The 26,282-nt window shown below is 34.2% G+C and overlaps 1 protein-coding gene and 1 long non-coding RNA gene across 3 annotated transcripts; both read left to right on the top strand.

The window, feature by feature from the left end:
- Positions 1 to 166: 166 nt before the first annotated feature.
- LOC106673162 (RNA-binding protein Nova-1) lies at positions 167 to 26,282 on the top strand. 2 transcript variants are annotated; one of them, XM_014405178.2, is made up of 8 exons: positions 167 to 580; positions 12,307 to 12,456; positions 12,515 to 12,666; positions 15,673 to 15,826; positions 15,888 to 16,064; positions 19,518 to 19,704; positions 21,034 to 21,295; positions 21,793 to 26,282. In XM_014405178.2, the coding sequence occupies exons 1-8, from the start codon at positions 325 to 327 to the stop codon at positions 22,051 to 22,053; spliced, it is 1,599 nt and encodes a 532-aa protein (XP_014260664.1). In that variant the 5' UTR covers positions 167 to 324; the 3' UTR covers positions 22,054 to 26,282. The 2 variants fall into 2 exon arrangements, with proteins under 2 accessions (XP_014260664.1, XP_014260663.1); XM_014405177.2 differs by having other exon boundaries at positions 15,888 to 16,091.
- LOC112127339 lies at positions 17,975 to 18,727 on the top strand. The gene is made up of 2 exons (XR_002910518.1): positions 17,975 to 18,052; positions 18,126 to 18,727. It is a non-coding gene; the product is annotated as an uncharacterized LOC112127339 (long non-coding RNA).

Here is a 26,282-nt window from a genome sequence, read left to right as displayed (position 1 = left end):
AGGCGGGGGCGTTTCTATTTTTTGATACGGTAAACGAAAAAACGTAGGCCTGGGCGCGGGCCGATCCGGTGTCGCACGGCCGACATTTATTTCCAGTTGTGGGACAAGGTCACCGGCAAAGGTTGGACGGGGCGGTGAAGGACGTCGGTTCCAAGCCACGAGCCCGGCCGAAACTTTTACTTCGGTCCCAGATCCCGTGGTGAAAAGATCGCCAGACCGCCGGGGGAAAAAAGCGAAGAGTTTGTGCTTATCATCCGTCGGAAATCAAATTTGTGGTTTGTGGTTTGTGGATTGTGGACGGAACGAGCTGCCACTCGCCGGGCGATGATGCTGATCGAGGGCGAAGGAGGTGGAAACTGCGGGCGCGGCGTGCTGATCGTCGAGGGTGGAGGTGGAAGCGGTAGCAGTGGTGGGGGCGGCAGTCGTGTAGATCTTTACAATAGGCGAGCCGCCCGTTTCAAGATGGCAGCCGACTCGGCCGTCGAGACGTGTCCGACCCAGGAAAACGCCGACTCCCGGAAGCGGCCGCTCGACACCGACGCCGAAGACGTCAATTGCAAAAAGTCAAACTGTTCCGCAGGTGAGTGGCCCCGAGCGAGGCGGCCCCCGCCTCCGCCGCCCCTCGGATTCTCACTTCTCTCACAACTGCAAAAGGTTATATTTTGATAAGGGACGATATTTCCCCGCCCGTCGGAACTTACTTCGAAAAAAAAAACCCTCTCGCCCTCTATTTATTTTTTTACATTTTCAACCATTTTGGACGCGTACCGTGTCGATTCGATCCGTCAGACGCGACTGTCATTTGTCGATAATCGCCCGAGGGCCCGTTCGTCCTCGCTGTTTTATCCCTCCGAGAATCGTTCCCTGGCACGGACGCATCCGTTGGTACACTAAAATGGTCCGCTGATAATACCGACTCCCTGGGATCTATGTACACCACCTGACCTGTAATCTTCACTTTTCTTACAGGAATTTCTCTCTCCCGATTGAGCCGGGGGATAAAAAAAATCCGCGTTTTCCTCTCGAATCTTCCCGATCCAAATCGATAACCCCGACCGCCGATTAAATCTTGTTATTGACCTTGATTGGATTGATTAACGCGTCGTTTCTCTTCTGGCTTGTCCCAAATCGTCCTTATGACGTTTCTGTCACCTTGGACGTTCGAGACCGGTTGTGTGCGGTCCGACGTCCTCACGCCCTTGATTGTCAATTCTGTTGTGATTGGCATAAATGCACGATTGATTCTTTGAAGAGCTCCACCCTGGTGACCTCTGACCTGGTCCTTTCGACCGCTTGACACACCGTCCGGATGGACAGTCATTGGCATGACAATGGCACCTCCTAACTTCATTGTCATATGCATTTGTCACAATTTGAACTGTTTCCATTCAAATCCTCTCAAACGACAACTATCTGACTTCCATACCAATTATCTTGAAATTTCTCACTTACTTTTTAAAACGGTATTGACAATTAGCTCATGTATGTGTTGTACATGTAGAAAAAGGTTGCTCGATTAAAGAGCGACATTGCTTGGCTCCGTATAGAGAGTGCAGCTAGTATTTGCGTACCATGTTCTAATTTTTAGAAGAAGCAGGGTTGTTTTATTATGTATAGTCCTGATAGTTTTAGGTTATTAGTGTGTGTGTTGAGAGTGAATGTATTTTTATGTTTTATGTAAACAGGTGAGCCAATGGTCAAATATTGACTACCCCATTGACCCTTAATTGAGTCAGTTATATAATAGGTGTGAAAGGTATATCGAGTACTCCGCACCCTGAGTGAATGGTATATAAATAAGACAGAATTTATTTAAGAGCGAGTGAAAATGTAAATTGGTTTGGCTTTGCTGAATGATTGCATTGGGGGCTGAAATTACCTGTTGATAGCTCCTGGAAATATAGTCCTTTAAAGATATCTCATCTTGTGTTGTTTAATGTATATTGAGCATGTATGTAAAGTGTGACAGGTCTGAAGGTGGAATATTGAGAACCCCATCGACCAACAATTAGTACTAAACACTAAACCACTGTGATTCGGCCCTCTGACTGTAAAAATGCAATTAAAAGCATGATTAAAAGAAGATGGCAGCATCGGTGCTGGATCGACAGAAAAGCTCTCACATATCAAGAGCACTGTTCATAGATGGATCTAACTTAATTAAGAATAAGCCATGTGAGGTTGACGCACTGACACTTTCCTTTTGGCCGAAGCCCATGTATGTGTCCGGCATGTAGAGAAAGGTTGCTCAGTTAAACCTAGTTGAAGTGTGCAATTCCTTGCCTCCATGTAGGGAGCGTGTAGCAGTGCCACCCAATATGAGAATCGTGCTTGAGCCAGCAGCGAGGGTCCCCTTTTCCGAATTTTAGAGGAAACAGGGTTTTCTATTGTCCATAATACAAATAGTTTTTGTCACTAGGGTATGTTAACAGTGAATATGGGCGTGAACGTGTAGTATGAGAAGGCTGATGATGGAGTACCCCAACAATCATCAATTAGATAAGTTATATAATAGGTGTAAAGGGTGACGAAGGAATATTGAGTACTTCATCAACTTAACTGAGTGAATGGCTTGTAAATAGGAAAGAATTTATTTAAATGTGAGAGTGTATGTGGGTCTGGATTTGGAGACTGACTGAAATGACCTAGCCGAACCACTGACTCCAGACTGCCATCACCCAGAGTGAGTGATTTTCAAGGTCTGCTGGTAATTTATTGTAAATTACAAAAACTGGAATTGCCGGTGGACTGTGAGAAATGATAGGCTCGACTCTAAACGTGTGTATGTAGTACCAGTAATCAGTACTCTTTTTCAACAAAACGTGTCAGTTGAAAGTATACAGCATATTGAAATGCATCATAAACTAAAATATTTATTCTTTCTCATTTCCTTCGTCTTTTTTCATGAGTCAAAATGAAACAAAAAAATTGTTTTTTCAATCAGTCAGACTTGAATTGCCAGCCAGCCAGCGGCGAATGTGTCCAGACGTAGTGAAAGGTTGCTCAGTGTGTCTCACTTTGTTGCAAAAGTGTAATTCCTTGTGCCTATATAACGAAGCATATGATTGCCTGTTTTGATTGTTACATGCAACAGTTTTATTGTAGCTCTGAAAAAAATGTATGAAAGAATGTGTTTAAGAAAGATAGAAAGTGCCTAGGTTTAAAAAAAAACTGCATGCATTGGGGGGCTGAAATGATCTAGCTGTTGACAGCCCCTGGAGTTTGATAAGACCGAGGTCTCACTCCATACTTCCAAAACCCGAAATCAGCATCTCGCTGCCCACTGGTAATTATGAAGTACCTTCTCTTAGGGGAGTAATATTAACAAATAATTAATTTTATTATTAATTTAATCTTCTTAAGCGGGAAGTTTAAAAAAAATCAAATACTATCAGTTTTTAAAATTTTCTAAAAATTCAGTGTCAAGTGCAGTAAAATGATACATTTATACTCTTCATTGTAAAACCTATTAACTTTTTTCTATTGTATTATAATTATTTTAAAGTACATCACTGGCAGAATCATCTAGTAAATTGCTAGTTATGATTTCTGCGACTAGCAACATCGAGATTTATGTTGCTAAGGAGCTCTGGACAGGAGTAACAGCCATTTATCACCTTCCATAAGAAACACATTCATAACTAGAGCACAATACTATACGGTGAACATATGGCACAGGTTAATTATTCAGATATCGTGAGAGTATTTCTACTGGCACAATTACACAGAAGACAAACACTTTGAGTGAGTAGAAATACTTTGATTGAATATAAAATATATTTTGCATTGTATAAATTCACTTTTCCACATCCTAAATGTATTTGTTAAATGTAAACAATGTTTGTAAATCCCTGGCCCTGAAGATGATCGAATAAAGATCGAAACGTTGGCACGTTAAAGAAAATGTCTTTCTGAAACCTACATCACACCAGACCGCATCTCACGATATCTGAATAATTATCGATTAACGGTCACTAATCTCTACACATATGGCACAGGCTAACTGTTTGTTGGATCCCGATTAAGACCTATCTTGTGAATTAGGTGTTTAATAAATTAACTCTGAACACCTTCAACTAGGTTTTTTGGCAAGTCCCATACCAAAACAATCTGTAATACTCAAGAACAAGTCAAAGCTATAACTTTGGTGATAATTGGTCCCCGGTATAACAGGGAATGAAGAACAGATATAACATGAATGTAGTTGATTTAAAAAGAATGATTGCGAATGTAATAAAATTGAATGGGGCATCCGATGAATTAAAATAGAAACATCTAAATTATTCGGATTTAAAAGACTTTGGTCCATGTTCTGTGGATGCCTGGGTCTGGAGAGGAAAAAGATCAGGTTCTGCTTAAGTCATACCTAGATGCGAGAACCTTCTAATGGGCTTATGAGACTATGCAGGTGCCCATTGTATCTCAGTAGAGCACATAATAACAGAATGTAAAGAAAGACAGCCCATATGCTCCAGGGATACCAAACCAGCAGCAGTACTGAAGAATACTCTGAATTAAAAATTATTATTGAAGTATACATTTCCTGAAGTTTTTTCTTTTTTGAGAAAACAAGTATTCAACAACAAGGTATTCTTTTGAGAAAACCCAGCTTTTAATTATTTTGACTACACTGATTTATATAAGTTCAAATCTGCACACATATCTACAGAGCTGAGCCTATCAGTTCTAGCATTCCACCAGAAATAAATTACCAAAAGGACTTGATAATCACCCACCCCGGGTGTTGGCAGTATGGGGTCAGACTTCAATCTTAAATGTCCAACCAGGCTCTATTGACTGCAGTAGGTCATTTCAGCCCCAATGCAGACAATTCCTAAAACCAACCCTACTCACTCTTAAATGCATTCTTTCCTGTTTACATACCATTCACTCAACTAAGGTAATGACGGACTCAATATGCCTTCTTCACCCTTTATACCTATTGCATAACTAACCTAATATGGGATACTCCACCATCAGCTTTCTCACACTACACATTCATAAATACCTTCACTCTCAACACACACTAGGGACTTGAAACTATTTCTATTATATACAACAGAAAACCCTGTTTCTTTCAAAAATTGGAAAACCCTCACTGCTGTGCTCAAGCAAAATTCTCATCTTGGGTGAAAGTCCTACACACTCCCTATATGGAGCCAAGGAATGGCACCCTTCAACCTTTTTCAGCCGGGCATATGCGGGCTTTGGCCCAAAAGTGCCAATATGTCAACCTCACATGGCCTATGCTTAATAGAGATAATGACACTTCTTCTATGAGTAAGATCCTCCGAGGGCCACCTATTGATATGCTCTGTGAGAGCTTTTCTTCCGATCTAGCCCATCAATGCTGCCACTTTCTTTTAATCATGTTTTTTATTGCATTTTTAGTGTCAGAGGGCCGGATCCTGTGGTTTGGTCCAGGGGTTGGAATTTTTTGGCCTTAACCACCTCGTCTGCTTTTCGTTACCCTCTAGACCTAACTGTTGGCTAAACTTAGGTAATAATGAGGAGTAAATGAATCTGCAGAATCAAAGGTCATAAGTCAATAAGTATTTCAATTGCGATCCATGTAAGGTGTACAAGGATTATATAAAATTATAATTGTCAAAGGCAAATCTATTAAAATTTTCCAAATTATTAATTAAATTATTGACAATGAATGATATGAAAATTAAAACAGGGGAGGACATAGTTGATTATGATTAAAAAACATGACTGGGCCAAAGAGATATCCTTGGGGGACACCAGAGATTGCACAGATCATTCTTAATGATCTACCACTAAACTTTACCTTAACCTTTTCAGGAAGATTCAATTAATTAAGGTTTTAAGTTGAGATAAAAAAGTCAGTGTCACGAGCGGGATTCGAACCCACGACCTTCGGCTTGATACGCCGCTACTCCACCACTTGAGCTATCATGACTTCGATCCCCTCGGGCACCAACTTCCCATCTAAACCCCACCTTTTGAATTTTCCCTCCTTTTTGCCATTTTTCAAATGCCGTATAATCGGATTGGATTCTCGGCGACAAATGAAATGACCACGGAGAGCTTTAGTGAAGTATACTTCAATTTAATTCATTAAATTCACTATTTTTCGTGGTCCGCTTGACCAATTAATAACATTCAATTAATTAAGGTTTTAAGTTGAGATAAAAAAGTCAGTGTCACGAGCGGGATTCGAACCCACGACCTTCGGCTTGATACGCCGCTACTCAACCACTTGAGCTATCATGACTTCTTTTATCTCAACTTAAAACCTTAATTAATTGAATGTTATTAATTGGTCAAGCAGACCACGAATAGTAGTGAATTTAATGAATTAAATTGAAGTAAACTTCACTAAAGCTCTCCGTGGCCATTTCATTTGTCGCCGAGAATCCAATCAGATTACACGACATTTGAAAAATGTCAAAAAGGAGGGAACATTCAAAAGGAGGGGTTGAGATGGGAAGTTGGTTTTGGCCCGAGGGGATCGAAGTCACGATAGCTCAAGTGGTAGAGCAGCGGCGTATCAAGCCGAAGGTCGTGGGTTCGAATCCCGCTCGTGACACTGACTTTTTTATCTCAACTTAAAACCTTAATTAATTGAATGTTATTAATTGGTCAAGTGGACCACGCAAAATAGTGAATTTCATGGACTTTTCAGGAAGGTGAGCGTGATATAGCTACTCAGTGAGGATATCACGCTCTAGTCTCTACTGTTAAACTGAAGTTCAAAGTAGTCATTTCCCACTGTCACTATCGCTAAAAATAAAAACTTAAACAGCACATTGCTTCCAACTTGAATCTAAATGCTGGCTGAGTTGAATGGGTTAAGATTTCAATTATAAAGATAAGACCTAATCCAAGCCTGTCTGCTATCAAATCAACCGTTCAAGTATGTCCAAAAGATCATCATCAGCTGTATCAAAGGCTTAAGCAATATCAGCATACATTGTATCAAATTCTTCCTATTCTTGATGGCATTAAAAATGAATTCCTTCGATTAGGCCAGTCCTAAAAAAACCCATGCTGCTTATCAATTAGGAAGGGCTTGGAGAATTCCTTGACCTGATCAGCAATAATAGACTCGACTTGTATTTAAGTTGTGAACAGAATGAGTGTTGTGAATATGGTTATAATCATCTGCGACATCCACAGGGTATGTTAAGCTGTCCTGACAGGGATTTCTTGTCGTGTCACTGGCAAAAAATGTTGTGCATTTTCAATTTGTTACAAATTGTATAATGGGCTGTGCTTTTATTTTTCAAACAAAATCTAAATTTAATTTTTTTTTTTTTTTTTTTTAACGTTTCTCTCAAAAATTTACTTTTGGAAGGACAGACCATCCAAATCTTTTGTAGGGGGGGGGGAATTAGCGTCCGTATGTAAATTATTAGAACAACAAATACACCCTTATCTCTTTATTTTCAGTGTCTCGTGGGTTTTTTCACGCTGGCCATGAGGAAATTGTGAAAATTCGTTAATTTCCTTGAAAAGTTGCCAAATAAGAACTGATTTACTTAGTGATAATGAGTCAAGCCTATTAATTTACATCCTTTAAATAAAAAAGTGGAGAAAGAATTTACATAATGTGCTTCTTTTTTTTTGAGAACTTGCATATTTTTCCTTGCAATTCCTGTTGCATAAAGATTACATTATAATGCTGTTTTTTATCCTTCGAGATAAGGCACAGATTATTATCCTAAACTTCCTTTCCTTTTATATCGAATTGTACTATTTTCATTCTATAATTAAATATAACATATATGACAAAACTTAAATTGGCACTGTTTCAAAATTTTAATCATCTTTTAAAAGAACGAGTCTTTATATTTTATATGTGGAAATGTTTTTTCAGTGTAAAAATATATTGAGCAAATTTTTGAAGAGTAATTAACATACCATATGCATTCTTCTTTGGATACAGCAGTAACATCATATCTATATTTATTGCTTATCCTATCTTTTTTTTTACATATTTTATTTATTTATTTTATTTTTGTTTAGCAAATACAGTTTTATTATAATGGAAAAAATATGAAAATCTCAAGAAAATCCTTTGGAAATGTTATGTATTATACTATGTTTATCATTGGCGATCTCTGGTCAGCCTATTTTTGCTGTTTATTTTCTTTGACTAGATTAAAACTTCAACAAAACTTACACTGCGATGAACCATAACAGACTGAGGGCAGATAATGAAAATACGAGTATTAAAGGCGATTGGTATTGATATAAATAAAATATATGAAATGGATTAAAATTCGTTAAATGCATTGTTTTCAAATAATAAGTTAAATCATCTTTAAAATAATAATTGCTCTTTGAATCATTGTGGCTTTATTGATTTCCCAAAAGGAGTGGGTTGATTTTTTTTCTTTGACACTTCCTTCTGATAAAAAAAACTATTATCGTTAGTTCCATATCTGGGCATCCTTTGATCTTTTAATGCACTCACAATGCAATGATAAACGTGATAAATTAGTTTTTGTCGCGATTCAACATTTTATCTTATTAGTCATGAAATCTTGCTCTAAGTTATATTTGAAAATGTGCCTTGATTTATATGAATGCCATAATTTGAAGACAGATGAGAGAGATGGATATATCAGAGAGTCCATTCGCCAGGATTGGCTTTTCTTCCAAATCCGACATAGGGGCGATAAAAAAGTAATCTAGGTCAAAATAACATTTATTAAGTGCTTAAAATCAGCGAAGGAGCCGAACCAGACACTCTAAAGCTTTCTCACTCCATGAAATTCTAGCAAAGGTCTATCTCCTTTGCAACCAACAACTGCATTTAAAAAACAACATATAATTCATCACTGGGTGCTGACCTGTGACCTTTCTTCTTAAAAAAACAGCAGTATATATAGTTTTTCGTGCAGCCATTTGAGCGCCTTGGTCTGGTTACTCTCCTTTTATGTTTATACTAAGTCGATATACTAAAATGCTAGCCTTTCGTTTGAACCTCAGGTTGACAACTATAGAACAGACCCAAAACCAGGTTGTGAGCATTTGATGTCCCACCGTAGCACTGCAACCTGGAAAACAAGCCAGGACTAAAATAGAGTCAAAAAGTTTTTACAATTAGTTGTAATTAAACATTACTGGTTTATAAGAAATTTGAATATATAGAATTTATAATTGATATCCTTCCCACTATTCTTTTCCATGCACAATTGCAGATTATTTTCAGCAGATTAGATAATAACGTCCTTGTAATCTGAGAAAAAAAATCATTTACTATTTAACATTGGCTACAGTTTGTCTTTAAATCGGCATGTCATCCAGTAAATTTCTTTCATACCTTTTAAAACTCTTATTTGGAACAAATATTACAGATAATTTAAATGAAATATATCCGCGATTTACTCTATGTTGGTATCCCGGTTTGTCCTTTTGTTCAAAATTAATCTCAGGCTTGGACAACTTGGTCATTTCCTATAGGACATGCAGAACATATATTTTAAATGACAATTAATTAAGGTTTTTAGTTGAGATGAAAAAAAGTTAGTGGCACGAGAGGGATTCGAACCCACGACCTTCGGCTAGATACGCCGCTGCTCTACCACCTGAGGTGGGGAGTTGATGTCCGAGTGGATCGAGGTCACGATAGCTCAGGTGGTAGAGCATCTAGCTGAAGGTCGTGGGTTCGAATCCCTCTCGTGCCATTAACTTTTTTTCATCTCAACTAAAAACCTTAATTAATTGTCATGTATTAATTGGTCAAGCGGACCACGAAAGTAGTGAATTAATATATTTTAAAATTTTCAATGATTTCTCTTATGAAGTCCTATTAGGAGGACGAGTGGTGGAGTGTATATTTCTCCATCACCACTTAAGAATCTAAAAGTCGATGGAATATTTAATATTCTGACCCTCTAGAAAATCAAGAAATATACTCACCCAAATGTTTAGACAATTAAAATGCTATTTCCTTTAATAAAAGTGACAAAGAAACTCGAAGCTTCGAGAAAAATTGATGTTGACTGGCCCTGAAAATTCGTATGGACCCAAAGCATCAGTCATTATAGGCGACCTTACACATCTAGGACACTAACAAAAGCTTCAGTCCAAAAGTTACGGATTATATTAATTTTGGGATTCCACATCAATCCCGCTTCGGGTGTTGAAAAATTTTTAACCTAGGCCAATTTTTTGGTTGATTTTGAAATTTTTTGTCATTTTCTTCATCAATAATTTTGTTCACGGATTGGGTTAGGTAGGATTTGGAACAGATTAAATTTGGTGATCAGGAAGAGTAAGGTCGGTTCAGTTACTATCCATTATTTATTATCATTCAGGATTAAAAATTAATAAAGACATATTATTGTTGGTAAACTATTAGTTTTTAATATTAAAGATTAAGGTACTAATTATGGTAATATTATATTATAGTTAAATTATAGTTTTTCATATATATCTTTATATATATAATTTTTTTTTTACGGGTATGTTTTTGGAATGAATTCATAATTTATGAGTGACCATTTTTTGTTGATTTCACTTTACCGGGCAAATGCATAGGTTAAGTAGGGTTAGAGTTAAGAATGGGCTAGGTTAGGGGAGGTAGGGTTAGGATTAGGGATGAGTTAGGGTATCATGTACATGATTCACTATTTTTCCGTGAACCATTTTTGATCATTCTGTTTTCCATCGAAAGAATCGAAATCCAGTGATTGAAGTAATTTTCTCTCATGGTGGTCTCATCTGCATTACACAATCCCAGAATTCTTTCCCTAGGGCTTTGGTAGTTCATGTCTCCCTCTTTAAGAAACAACTATTTCATTGTATAGGCTGTTTGCATGCACACACAATCTAAACTTTAGTTATATTTCAACTTGTTTTAGCCATTAGATTAGATTGGATTAGATTAGAAAAGGAGTCGGCCTCTTTATGACCTGTGCACCCTGACCAGTATTGGTCTATTATGCATGTCCATTGTTGTCTGAGCTCATTAAGCAGGCTTTTTACTAGATCCCAAAGCTTTTTCAAAGACTCGTGTGTGTATCTTTCAGATACAGGCTTTTCCTCTTCCAAGAGTACCTCAGCCTACATAAACCTTTGCTCGAACAGACTACATGTTCCGTTATCTCTTGTTCTTCTTGGTAATATATCCACAGGCTGCTACCCTAGCTCTATAAGCCTTTGGAGTCTGCACTGTTCATTTAGTCCAACTGTTATTCGAGTTCTAACTCATTTTAGATTTAGTGGTAGTTCTGTCATTACTGCGATGTCCCTTTGATAAACTTTTTCGCATGCTTCAGCTCTGGGCTTCATTGGACAGACTTATTTTTAATCCACTCCATGCTTTTGGTAATTTTTCAGGGGCAATAGTTGTCCTCATCAAACTTTCCTTGTCACCTCTTTGCCCTGTGTGCACTGGAACCCAGACAAGGGTAATTTTGTTGTTTTTCCCAATATCTGAAAAGGCTATACCGCAATCCCAAATCCTTCTTGGTATAGTATTCCATACCAAAGCTTCTGTATTTGTGCCATAGTCATACAGGATTTTTTAAAAACTTTTTAACGTACAAACATAAATACCAAATTTTCCTGTGAACCTTAACCCTTTCAGGCTATTGATGAGTTATTTCATTTGTGCTAGGAAGCTTCCTAGGCCTCATGACTAGTAATTTTGTTCTCACCCCTCCCATATTTTAAGAGCTCTAGCTTGACACGGCATCTATTGGGCTGAGGTTGTATCCAATGTGTAGAAGACATTTCCCACACCCTTCCTTACCCAACCTCATCATCAGCAAACCACTCTTTTCTCCCCTTTCTGTACACAATCTACCCTCTCTATTAATATCTTGCAAAATTGAGACATTTGTCTGGAAAACCATTAGGCCACAATATCTCTGTCTCATTGGGACTACTTTCATCTACCTCTCGCCCCTGCCCTTCCCAAACCTCTACCCTATTGTCTTTCTGATTTTTCGCTTCAAGTATGCCAAGTGCCCTCGGTTTTGGTTTTACATTGCTTACGTTTGCAATAATTTTCAGAATATATTTTGGTTTTTGTTCTCCTTATTTATATATATTTATTTTTTTATATGTAAATTAAATACAATTTTGTTGGTTTTTCTCCTTCCAATTTACTTACTTCCGTTGAAAATTATATCTTAGGAATGTACTGTCAAATTTTGAACGGAAATGGTGCACCTCAAAAGGAGTAAAGCGATTCGAAGGGAATAAAATAAATCAGGCCGGGCTGGGGGTCATGTATCGGCCAAGAATATAAGCAGGGAACGCGTTTTAGCATCCTAAAATAAAGTTTCAAAAAGGTTAATAATGCAAGTGTTATGTTTCTAGGTGGCAATGACGTCATTTACCATTTCAAGATTCTCGTTCCAAGCGTTGCTGCTGGGGCAATCATTGGAAAAGGAGGAGAAACGATTGCCCAATTACAAAAAGAAACGAATGCAAGAGTTAAGATGTCAAAAGCAAACGATTTCTATCCTGGTAAGTTTTATCCAAAAGACTGCTTAATAAAAATATTGAATCGTAATTTGTGACTTAGGAACTACTGAAAGGGTATGCCTAATCTCCGGCAACATAGACTCAATTATGGAAGCACTGGATTTTATTACGTACAAAATTAGAGAAAAGCCTGATCTAAGTGGAAAAATTGGCAGTGAATGTGATGCCAAAATTGGAGATAGAGAAAAGCAGGTATGAAAGTTATTTATTCAATTTCTGTTTTTAATTTGTAAGTGTGAAACTACAGTATCAAAACAGATTTGGAACAGTAGAAACCATCTTCATCAATATGCAATCTATTTCGGTTTCTAAGATTAACATTGACATCATAAATTTGCATGTTTCATAGGAAATTTGTTGTTGAAAGTTTTTAACGTAGGCATTGGTATCATTATTACAACTAAAAGGTCATTTCATGCTATCATTACCATTTTTTCAATCCCTTTTAAGTTTATAAATTTACTGTTTTAATTTTTTTAGATTAATCAATATTATATCAGTCATAAATTGGCATCTGAAAGACGATTATAATGATGATCGAAATGACGTAGATGATCTCAGGTGTGCCCATTATTCATTGTAAGTCGGTTTTCTGGTGGCATCAGTTTTTATTTATATTATTGTACACAGTTATATCCGAGTGGGCATGAAATGACTTTAGTTGTATTATTTTAATTTTATTTTTTTAAATAAAGCAGTTTTCATATTTATTGTTATTATTTCTATTAACGCATTCACTACGCCTTAATTGATTTTAATCCAAAAATGGGACCCGCTATTGCTACCAAAAACGTATTTGAACCAATTTACTGAACCCTTGAAAACTGACATAAAAAGATGGCAGTTTCCGAAGAAACAATCCTTACCACGGTAATGCTTTAATAAATGTAGAAAGTCGCGAATGATAATTGTACCTGAGGTTTAATAGAAAACACGAGATGTTTGAAGTGGTCAATGCGTTAAAGTAATATTTTAGTTGCTTGTGAATTTTTACATAAATAATGTAATCAAGTAAGTGATTAATTTATAAAGTACATTCAAAGAAAAGAAAGAAAAAAAGGTATTTTGTTGTTTATTTCAAACTAGATGTATTTTTATCATTATATTAATTACCACATATTTATTTCAATGTAAACCAAATTAAATGAGATCAGAAATTCATGAGTTTTAAAAAACTATATTGTTATAATGGTTTTTGAGAAAATTCACCAAAACACAAGAAAATCATTTAGTTATGGATTAAAACTTAACTAAAAATTTGTTACCTAGTTTTGTTCTAATAACGCAGAGGGCCTTAATTAAATCTCCTGGGAATTGAGTCAGATTATGCTTTGTGAAACAGAATCCCAGTGCAGTTTGAAGCTGTTCACTTATTGGATTCAGCTGTCAGATGTCTAACCTGTTTCTTTATCATGACCCATAAGTGTTCTACGAGATTTATGTCAGGTTGTGCAGGCAAATTAATAGCGGTAATCCCTACATCCTCCACGCTATGGGTGACAACTCGAGCTACATGCAGTCGAGCATTATCAGTGCGTTAACACGAAGTTGTCTAAATGGGACTGTAGCTTTCAGAAGAACTTCCCTCACCTTAGTGCAGTCAAAGATCAATTCTATATGATAAACAGTTCAGGGCATGGATGTTGACTCCACACCACCATAACTTATTTCTGATAAGCCTGTGAATGATTCACATATGATGCAAAGCGTTTATATCACATTCTGTCCGTACAGGTTGTCTAATTGGCACAAACCAAACCGGCACTCATTTGTTAAGAGGACAGCCCCTATTGTTCAAGTGTCCAAGCAATGTACCTTTCTCCTGAGCGTCTCCATATGAAATTACGCTGATCTGAAAATTTGAGGCCAATTCACCTTATCTGTAAAGAGAACTCATCCCCAATCTTTGATTGTCAAATTCACATGTTCCCGTTGAAGCCTCGCCATTTCCTGAGCCGTGGTAAGAAGAGGTCCATGAGCCAGGTGCTGGGCCATGAGATTATTTTCATTGAGCCTTCTTCTTATTGTCCTGGAGGAAATCTAAACATTTTGGACTTGCTTTATCAGATTTCTTATCTCATTCCCTTCAATGCTGTGGTTTCCTAGAGCTTGATGACGAATGAATCTATCGTTCTTTCGTGTGTAAACCTAGGTTGACCCTGTCCTGGCCTTCTAGTGTGAAGCCCTGTATCTCTGAAGCGGCAAAGAGCCCTTCCTATCGTCGAGTAATTTATACTCAATCCCGTGGCGGCTTCACACTGGCTGTATCCTTTCTCTAATAATGTTATGACTCCATACTCACTCAAATGCCTGACTAGAGCTACTGAAAAAGGTTTAAGAATAAGAATAAAACCAAATGTAATCAACAAAGGAAAAATATTAACTGAAAGTGATATTTTGTAGTAGCAGAATGGAAGGGCATAATGCTACTTTTTGTGCAAATGGGATTAATCAGTACAAAAGTAAATAAAGGAAGTAAACAAAGCATTATTTACTGCTTATTTGGACTACGATATCTCCTAATTTCTTGTAACTAATGTACAATGATAATGGCTTTTATTTTAAACTAACTAAATTGAGTGGTGCATTAAATTTGTCCATTAATGTATTATTTTTTTCATCTAAGTCATCTATTAATCATTATTGTGGAAAATAAATAAATAGAAGCGTCCGGTTTTATTTTGTCTTTGAGTGTATAATCTGTTCGCATCTAAAGCGGCCCATAGACGATCAATATTATTGCACAATATTTTGGGTTGTGCAATTTAATTGACCGTGTGTAGAGATATTGAAAGTTTGTGCAATATATTGCATGATTGACGAAAAATTGAAAATATATTATACAACCTGGAAAATATTGCACCGTCTGTTGGCATTATTGCGCAATATCAGTCAGTTTGTGAAGTACAACAAGTAGTAACAAAATATTGCACAAACTTCAATATCGCCTTCAAACTATTCAAGTTCATTGCACAAACAAAATTTTGTACAATATTATTGAACGTTAAGGAGCAACCGTCAAATTATTGTGCAATCTATATTGCACAATAATATTGACCGTCTATGGGCCGCTTAAGTCACTACCGTGTGTAATATCTGGATTATGTATTTTATACACTTGTTTTACTTTAAGAGGGATGAACAAATTAATGTCAACCTACATATTAGTAGAAAGTTAATAAAATACTTTGATTTAAGGTCAAAATTCTTGTTCCGAATACAACAGCCGGGATGATAATTGGCAAAGGGGGAAGCTACATAAAACAACTGAAAGAAGAAAGTGGAGCTTACGTGCAAATTTCTCAGAAAGCGAAGGATCAGTCCCTTCAAGAAAGATGTATTACCGTGATGGGTAAATATTTAACAACCAGCCGTAACATTTTTTCCCCCTTAATTAAAGGATTATTATTTAGGTGATGTCAATAGCAACAAAAAGGCTTGCGCTATGATCCTGGCCAAAGTTCAAGAAGACCCACAGAGCGGTAGCAGCTTGAACATCAGTTACGCAGATATCTCAGGTCCTGTGGCCAATTACAACCCCACCGGATCTCCTTTTGCTCAATCGACTAGCCAACAACCTTATGTCACAGGTGCTTCAATTACATCACCAGTACCATGTAAGCATATCCAACCTAGTCGCCCTAATCAAGCACTTGCTAAGTTTTCAAAAATAAAACAATCATCCCATACTTGAATTCATTTAGCTTTATTTTTCACAATTAGCCCATTTCATCATACATTTCTTAATCCTGATTTTTCATTACTTCTTGGAAGTGAACTTTCTACCTCATTTAAAAACCTAGCTCTTTTCATGCTTAAGCGTTGTATTTGATTCATTATTGAAAAAAATTAATTTTTAAATATCTCTGCTATTACATTGGAAGGCAAGTTTTTTACTTTTGTTGGTGGTACAGCAGTGTCATATTTGCAGAGGTTAGTCGCTAGGTTAAAACCGTCTTTCTTCTCATCGATTAAGACCTGCCAACTGGTCAGTTGCAACACTACGCATAGGGGACCTAATAAATATGAAATGCGGAATAAATTTAGATTAAAACCTATTTAAGTATACTGTATACACAGGAAAATTGTCGATTGTGATTTTTTTTGTAGCCCTTGGGATACAAAGAATTTGCCTGCCAATGGAAGCTTTTTTATTTTTACTAAAGTATCAAATTTAATCATATATAAATATTGAAAATTTTTAATTAAGATAAGATTTAAAATGCATACAAATGAAATTGGTGTTGTTTGTTTATAATAAAAGTGGTTCTATTTTTTAAACCCATTATGAAAATGATCAATGTTTTATTGGTACTTTTGTTGAAAGAATTACTTATTTTATGTTATTTTTTGAAAACATCTTATGATTTATACAATACTTCTTGAAATTTAAAATTGGTAATTAGACATTCATTTTCAATGCAAAATATTTATTTTTAATCTTACTTTTCTAGGAACAGCAATAGCCATACCTAACTATATCCTTACCTAATTCCAATCTTTACCTGATCATTCCTAACTTATACCTATCTAACCTAACGCCAATTCTAGCCTAATCGTTCCTAACTAATCCCTGACTAACTGGACAACCCCAATAATAACCTAACAATAGCTAGATGTACACTAGTACAAAGGTTAAAAAAATAAATTAAAAAAACTACTTAAGTATAGTACCTAATCATTACTGACCTATCAATACCTAACATAACCTAACTGAAATTCTAATTTAATCATCCGTAACTCATCCCTATCTAAATAACCTAACTGAAATTCTAATTTAATCATCCGTAACTTATCCCTATCTAACCTAACCATTCCTAACCTAACAACCCAACCTATGCTCCCTCTTCAGTACCATGATATGAAAAATTAAATGATTAAAAGTTTTAAAAAAAGCTAAAAAGTTGAAGGTTGAAAAGCCACAAGAACACCCGAATACATGGATAGAATAAAAATTACAATATATTTGTTTACTTAATAATAAGCTATTTTGAGAAATACTAGGAAAGAGAACTTAATAGAAAGTGCATGGTATTAATTATCGTGCACAAAAATTGGCAAATTTCTTTCTTGCAGATTGCTCTCACAAAGTTCCTCTTTGGGAACTGTCCGGAGAAATTAATAGCAATATTCACAACAGACGTGATACAGTCAACCCTCCTATAACGCGGTACTCTCAGAACGCGGTTTCTATATAACGCAGAGCTGAAATTGCGACAGCCCTCCCATAACGCGGTACTCTTACAGCGCGGTTTCCGTTTAACAGAATCCCATAAGTCCCTTCCACACAGCCTATGAATGACTCTAGTAACTAGATATTGTAAGAGGTTTTAATGTAAGTTTTATTTTCCACTCAAAAGCACAGCTGAGATGCATAAACAATATGTTTATATAAACATGCCAGCTTATCTCATAGCCGTTTACGACATCGGTTTCAGTCATCTCAGAGATCTTTCACAGTATATACGTTTTGTTGGTGACCAAGTCTTTCTAAAAAATTTTCTACACCTTCCGTTCGTTCAGCTTTTAGCTGCTTAATTTGTGATTTATAATTGGACAACATTACACAATACGATAAGTAATATTCTTAAGTTGTACTAATATAATAATAATAAAGTAATTAATTTTATTAAAATAATTAATTACCCTAGATTTGCATCATGTCAAACACAAAAGAAACAAGGAAAGGATTAAAAAGAAAGTTTATATCGCTTGAAGATAAAATCCAAATTTTAAATCGTTTAGAAGGCGGGGGAAAAATATTGTCTGTTGCAAAATCAATAAATTTGAATGAATCTACAATTCGAACCTTAAAGAAAAAAGCAGATAATATAAGGAAAACGAATGGGTGCCAAATCTCGATTTACAAGATGTGAAAAAAGGGCTAAATTTGGCTAAAGAATTATAACTTCATTTCATTCAAACTGATCGTTCAACGGTGATCAAAAGTTTAAAAGAGAGTGAAGAAATTGCTTAGCTCCCTATAGAGAGGTTTTAGTGGAGTTAGAAAAAAAAGCTACGATCGGAAACCAATGTGAAGAAGAATCAAGTGAAGAAGACATTTTGCCCATTAAAAGAAGACGAGTTAGGCGACTCATATCTGACAGCGAGGATGAATGTTGAAAAATAAATAATTTTACAAAAGTCTTTCTTGTTTTTGTTGGAAAACAGTCTTTTAGTTTAGTTTTTGTTTCATTTTTTTCGTCAATCCTTATATGAACTCTTCAATTCAATAAAAATAATTCATAATTTATCTTGTCTTTTGTATTTATTGGTCTCCATATAACGCGGTACGAATGATGTGATTTGTACTAATTCCGAGTTTCTTATAGCGCAGTTTCCATGCAACGCGGTAGACGGTTTCCATAGAACACGCTACGAATTAGCCTGGTTTGTACGATTAAATCCGAGTTTCTTATAGCGCGGTTTCCATATAACGCGGTACGCACTCACCGTGTTATAGGAGGGCTGACTGTAAATGCTTCATCGAACACTGCGTGTTTCATAAACCTGCAAAAACAGACATGCCAATCGCTTCGGTCAAAACCACTGTATGTGTGTGTGTGTCTGTGTCATTACTCTCAGAGTGGCTGATCTTTTCATAACTTAAAACCTTCATTTTTTTTTAAATCTAGGCTTATTTATTATTGAAATCAAAATTTCTTTACTTTTCTTATTCTATTTTGCAAACAGCTTTGAACCTGGTTTAACAACTGGTTAAATACGACAGGTTAATAAAGAGTCAGTTAAGTGTCACCATTGAATTTTTGGTCCTCATACGGTGAAATAATAAATATTGGAAAACAATCAGTATGAGAATTAAAATGTCTAAAGTAAACTTGTTTTTGTTTTGTTTCTTGTAAACCAGTTTAAGATCACAAAAAAAAATTTGCATGAATTGCACACCTAATGATGTGTGGATATGTATATATTATTATATAGGCTGCCAGTAAAGTGAGGCTTTTCTTAAACAATGTTGATTTGAAGTCCTGGACCGCTTTGAACATAGTACCATCATCACCCACATCATAATATGATTTTAGGGGCAGGATTAATAGAATCATCTGGATTAGCTGGTATCACATTGACCATCAATTTGGAACCTAATTCTTCCCCACCGCAAGCAGTTGTATCACAGGTTGTGAATGCTATATCAGTTGCTTTGGGCAATACAGGCTATCCAGAACTTGCAAAAGCCGAGATTTCTACCGCCATATCCACATTAGGAAAGTAAGGATTTTATGAAGATGATGTTATATTTTATTTATTAAAGTTGTTATTTGTTTTTAAATTGAACATAACCAGTATTTTATTTGAAATCTGAATTTAACAATGTGATAATTTAAAGAAATTTAATGTTGATATATAGGGGATACATTGCAAAATTTATTCTTCAATCTTGATTTTTTCACATTGTATATTTTAAATATTTTAAAATATATAGAAGCTTAACCGTAATTTGACATCATAGAAACATTTTTTTCAGTTTTATTACCTGCTTGCAACATTCCAGTTCATTACCATGGCATATTACAATCCAGGTTTTTGTAAATGTAAGGAAATTGAATCAGCCATCAGCCATATTTCAATAAAAGCATTAGTTAACTAAATCCATCAACACACTACAGCACTCAGCATGCCAGAGCATTATCTAATTTCATTACAATATGTTTTTTTTTTTTTCACATTTTCCCCCTTTTACCATTTCCATAATAAATGAATGAGTAAATAATTTTGTAAATTTGTACATTTGTTGGACTAATTTTTAAATAACCATACTGCATGACGAGTCTAAAATTGGCCAGGAACAGATAAACCTCAAATAAAACTTGTATAAAACGGGACTTTGGTGGCCGCAACAGTTTAAGTGTTGATGAAACAGCACTCATTACTGTAAGGTAAAGGTCCTGGGTACTTACAAATGGGCTTTTTTTCAAAAACACTGGCACCCCGAGGGTTGATATTACCTCTGGTGTTGCAAACCGTTATTACAAAAAATAATAATAAAATTATCTTTTTAAACAAATTGCAAGATAATGCAAAAGTAATTTTCTTTTGCAATGTTGCATGTTGTAACATGCAAATTCTACATGAAGAACCCAGTTCTGTTGATTCACACCCATTATTAAAAAGACCGATAACTTAGGGTGATATGACCTATATTGTCACGAACCCTTTGAAAACCCTAAAAAAATGAATAAATAAAACAAATCATATAACAGAGAAATTTCAGCTGCTTGTACTACTAGAATTTTGAATGTAGGAAGTCGAGTTTTTATAATTTTGTTTGAGCACAGCAAAATTGGTCAGTTTTTCATAATTATACCGCATATATGTTAATTTTAAAGTTAAAAATGATTAAAATTAAGTTTTGAATGATTATGAACATAAGTTGTAATGTAATATGAAGAAGTAGGCGTTCTGAGGCTGATTACGGTTCAAAATATTTACCAAAAAAAAGGCAGTGATGGTTCAAGGCTGATTCAATTTTTAATAAACTATAATCTCGGAATTGTTTAACAGCAAATAATTCCTAACTAAAATGTTGAATTATTTTAGATACAGAATGCTTGGCGTATGTCTAACCGGCAATTCTCCTCCAACCACCTACGTTGGAATTACGACAATGGATGGAGCGCAAACTCCGAACGGAGTTTTCGGACCGATTGGAGGCACTACAGCCAGAACGGTTCTAGAGTTAGCCCTTGAACCATTTCGACACACCGCGTCTGGTCCGAATTCTCCGCCTCATATAAACAACAATACTTTTGCCACTGTCGCTAATCACGACCAAGGGGACAAAGGCAAGGAACCGAGGAAGGTAATTATTTATAAAAGAAAGTCTTCTACTGCATTCTTAATTAAAAAAAAAAAATTCAAAAAAGTTTTAGTTTAGCAAGAAGCACATTCTTCCAAAATAATGCTTGTTGCAGAATAGTGTTGGGAATTTTTATTAAACCTAAAGTGATATAGTTCTACTTAGAACATCAGCAACTTAATTTCCCTATTAAATAATGAATGTGCTTTATATATTTGTTTTTAGAATTGGAGAGGATAAACATTTTGATATATTTATCAACATGATTTTTTTTTAATAATTGAATAATTCATTAAGTTTTGTTAATAAATAGGGTATTAATGAGAAAAATGATTGCCACTGTTTGTGTGCAAAGCTTATATATATATTTATATAAATTTCACAGTAGAGGAAAGAAAATTATAGTTTGCTAGTGAGTGCTTCTGCCTATTTATTTTTAATTTTTCTGTAACTTGCTTCAAACCTAGTGTAGTATTTGGTTATATTAGTTTGACTTCTAGGTTGAGATGGAAATTGCGGAAGCTATTGTTGGGGCCATATTAGGACCTGGTGGTCGATCTCTTATCGAAATTCAGCAACTGAGCGGAGCAGTAATCCAAATATCAAAGAAAGGGATATATGCACCTGGTACAAGGAACAGGGTAGTTGCAATTAGTGGCTATCAAAATTCTGTCAACACTGCTCAATATTTAATAGAACAGAGAATTAAAGATGAGGAAATAAAAAGAACCCGTCAGAACCAGTTGCTAATGCTTCATTAAATGTTTTATAAAGTTTATAAATTGTTATTCAATTTAAATTCTCTATTGAGTCTTTTGTTTTGTTGAAAGATTTCTAATTTTAAATGTTCAAAGTCATTATTTTTTATTAGTTACTGGTGCTATGGAATAGAACTAATTATAGAGAAGTAAGCAGTGGAAGATTTGGCATATTCTATTCATGTCTTGAACTATAATGACATTGTTTTATCGAAGCTTAATTTATTTAAAATATATTAAAACTTAATTTAAAAAAAAAGAAAGAAACAAATATGGCATTCAAAAAGGATAGTTCGTGGTCTGCTACGATGTCATTCACATTCAGATTGATTCATCAAGGATAATCCTTATTTTTGAAAATTGTACGTGCTAATTAATCACAAAAAGCACCATGTGCACTGTTGGATTTCGAAAAATCACACGAGCGTTTTAATTTCAAAACAATTAAAATTAATATCGTATGTAATAGCTAAATCATCCACTGTATACATTTAAAAAATGAAATTATATTGTTTAGTAACAATTGACAAATGGACCGTTAAATATATTAAGTTTTTGGAGCATTTCTGATCAAAATCAAAGGATGGCTTGATCGCCCTAAAAATTACTTTTATTTTTTTAATCAAATCTATGCACAAATTATTTAAATGAGAAATAATTGCATATTGGTGTATATTTATTGTAAACCTGATGAACTACTGTATATTAATTATTAAGAAAACGATAAAGATTCTCTTAAAAGTGGATAAATATAAAAACTTCATTTTAGTTCCTATTATTTTTCATTATTGATTGAATTATTGTTATTATTAGTTTTGTGATAACAGGTAAAGGTTTACATTTGATTATAAATTGTAAATGATATACTCAAATCTCAAATGGTAGAAAATGTTACCTCAGTTAACTGGCGGAAAGTATCAATTTGAATGGTGTCACCTAGTTTTTAAAGTTTAATTAAAAGTAGCATTTAGTTAAAGAAAGCAAATTAATTTTAGTAGAAATCTTTGTGAAGATTTTTAGATTGCAAAAGATTATATATTTAGGGCGATTCCAAGTTTTATCTTTTATTTTGAACAGAAGTTTGTAATAAACATTTATTCTCAAATATGAAAATTAGTTATAAGAAAATTAATTTAATTATGAAGTTTTAGTTTATATTTAGGAAACTATTTGGGCTGTTGATTGATAAGATCAAATATAACAGTAGAAATATTTTAAAAAAATAGACATTTCAGAAAGTTAATTGTATGAAAAGTGCATAAAGAAGTCCTATGTTCTTGATATTTTTGAAAATATTCTTAGCGTGAAAAAGTGATATGAAATTATTCAATTACGAAATACTAGAAAAATAGATTTAAAAAAAAAATGGCGAATGATGTAAGTTGCGGTGCTGCACACTTGATTTTAGCCGTTCACCATACTTGTTTCAAAAGGGTTTCACCCGAATTATGTACAAAAGTCAATTGAAGAAAGGTCAAGGTACATATAGGTGTCAGGTGTGATTGTGACCGCACTCTCGTACGGCTTGTTCTATTCAATGAATTTTAGGAAGGCATTCGAAGAAATTGTTTGGTTCGAAACCTGAGCGACAGAACATTTATTTTTCGCCGTTGTTTAGTCATAATTCTACAATTTCACCATCTTGGAGGTTTTTTCGTTCAAATTTTATTGAGTTGATAATTTATACTTGGGTTTGTCAAAATAGACTTGAAATTCTGTCGGAAATTCGAAATATTAGGGAAAGAAATTTATTGTAAACATTTTTATGGATATGGGGCTCACATTTAGAGATGTGTTTCCTGAGGGGTTTTTAAAAAAATTTTTTTTTCCTAAATATGTAGGAAATCACTATACAAACTGGTTCACTTGAGAGTCATGAGTGTTCATTGTTTAATCATTTTTTTTTCTCATGTAGTTGGCAACTCGTTAATATTAAAGTACTTTATGGCTTTTCATTTAAGGGTAAAATTAGAATCATCACTTTTATTACTTTTAACCTCACAGTTCAAATTCTACTTAAATGCTTAACGTAACAATTAATTTAATATTCCTATAGGTGAGTTATTTTTCTTATCTGTTGGTTTGACACATTGCATCACATTCTTAACCCTTTTTCCTCTATATTTTAAATTGGGGTAATATGTTACATCACATATCTCACCATATTTTTCCTAAGGCTTTAAATATTTGATGGTGATTATTTTTTCCTCTTGTTTTCACGATACACTAGTTTCAACTAACGTTCGATATAAAATTTATGGTTTATATTGGATTGTATTACATCGATAAACGACTTAGGTCTAAATTTTATGCTCGAATCTCTAATTCATAATTTTACTTCTTTTATAAAGAGCAAATATATTAGAAAATATTCATCTACTGATGCACTGTTGATCTCACAATTGCAAGATTGTTTTTATAAATTACTGTCTTTCTACCATATTCTATTGTTAAAATTGCTTGGCCTACGGATGTGATGTAATCCTATTACAGTTGTAATTTTAAAATTTTTTGGCCTAAATATTGTAACATTGTTACCAATGTTTATTCCTCATTGCCTTGATTTAGTAATAATACTTATAGGTACTGTACACATTTTCTGCCTTGTGTCTGAAGTGTGTGAACTGTTTATTTTTCCTGGTTGAACTACATCAGGGAAAAAAACTCCATTGTATGGAATAGTTTATTATGGGTCAATCAACTAACAGTTACAATAAACTTTACTAGATATGTAACTTTTTAACTAAGATTTCTAGACTATTCTATCAACGTAACATTACAGTTCCATTTGTAAAAGAGATTTTGACCATAAAGGAAATCTCAGATTAGTTATTTTAACTAAAGTTGTACATATAGTAAACAGTCAGTACTTAACCATATGTTACGTAAAAAATTTGGGCTTCATCGAATGTTTTAACATCTTACAAACCTATAATAAAACTTATAAAAGATTGTAAAAGAAAAAATACAATCATGTCACGCCTTCCTTAAACTAGAAAACACCTGAAAATTTTACCATCCTTGTTCATCTTTTTAGTTCAACGGTTTGTAAAGTTCTTTGGACTGAGAAGCATAAATTCTATATAATGCTTCTAGTTATACTGGGAAATAAATTTGTTTTAGCTATTGCTTAGGGATTTTTTTTTTTTTCTTAATGTGTTTTACAGTGTCCAGTTTTGTATAGTCTATATTTAATGTTATCTAAAAGCATCACAAATAAAGAATAGAATCTGAAGATGAAAAAAAAAAAAAACCTTAACGTGTTATAAAAATCAAAATATTTAGGGTAGATTAGATGTTGAGTATGGTTTTTAGAATTCTCATGTGTGAAAAAACAAGATTATGTTTCTGAAGATGCCATTTTCATCTCACTATCACTCCCTCCCAACTAACTAAACTAAACTATACAATTTACAAGATCTTATTAAAAATTAATGAATATTTGATAAATGTAATTGTGCAAATGTTCACATAAAAATAGAGAAAAAGTCACCTACTTGCACTTTTGATTCAATTCTACATTTTTGTCAATCGTACAATTTCAGTTTTAATGGCATCATAGTAATGTGCATTCATCATTATAATTTTAAAATAAAAAACATTGATGGTAATATTAAATAATATGGTGATAATGTCATACGTAGTTTGTAGGTGTTAAAAAAAACAATTGTTTTTTAAATTAAAATTGTACCGTTAAAACAAAAATTAATAATGTAGAACTGCATGCTTAGTGAAAACAATTGTATATAATATGAGGCATATATCAGTCCAGATATTCATATGTCCATTTATGGTTAAATAATTTCATGTAAATTCAACAGAACTTGCAGAAAAATGTACATGAACGTGAAAATGCACGACATGTATGTTAAAAAAAATTTGTGAATCCATTTAATGTTATCTGTTGTTATTGTTGTTAAATGTATTGGATGTTCATTGTTTTGTGTCAAAAAATGTGTAATAATTGATATACTAAATAGAAAATGATTTGGTATTATAGTTATAATGCCTTACAAGTACCTGTTTTTATTATATTTAAATTTTACATTTATCTATTTTTTTATGAATGAAGGGAATATCATTAGATTTTTTGATGAAAACGTTATAGTTTTTTATAAAGTATGAAAAAATTTTACTTTGAAATTTGTTCAAATTTATAACAATTGGAATCATGATTCTAAAATACATGCTGAAAAGTCTACCAAACTTTGACACTTTCCAGGAAAATATAT

This window comes from Cimex lectularius, unplaced genomic scaffold (assembly GCF_000648675.2).
Source record: "Cimex lectularius strain Harlan isolate CLEC.00 unplaced genomic scaffold, Clec_2.1 scaffold201, whole genome shotgun sequence".
Taxonomy (NCBI): domain Eukaryota; kingdom Metazoa; phylum Arthropoda; class Insecta; order Hemiptera; family Cimicidae; genus Cimex; species Cimex lectularius.
Note: the sequence above shows the minus strand (reverse complement) of the source record. Positions and strands in the feature narration are given on the sequence as shown.

Bases quoted from the DNA above. Each gene is read 5' to 3' on its own strand.
- LOC106673162 (XM_014405177.2), top strand. From the start codon at position 325: ATGATGCTGATCGAGGGCGAAGGAGGTGGAAACTGCGGGCGCGGCGTG. The intron at 581-12,306 runs GTGAGTGGCCCC...TTATGTTTCTAG, and splicing joins AAAGTCAAACTGTTCCGCAG to GTGGCAATGACGTCATTTAC. The intron at 12,667-15,672 runs GTATGAAAGTTA...CTTTGATTTAAG, and splicing joins TTGGAGATAGAGAAAAGCAG to GTCAAAATTCTTGTTCCGAA.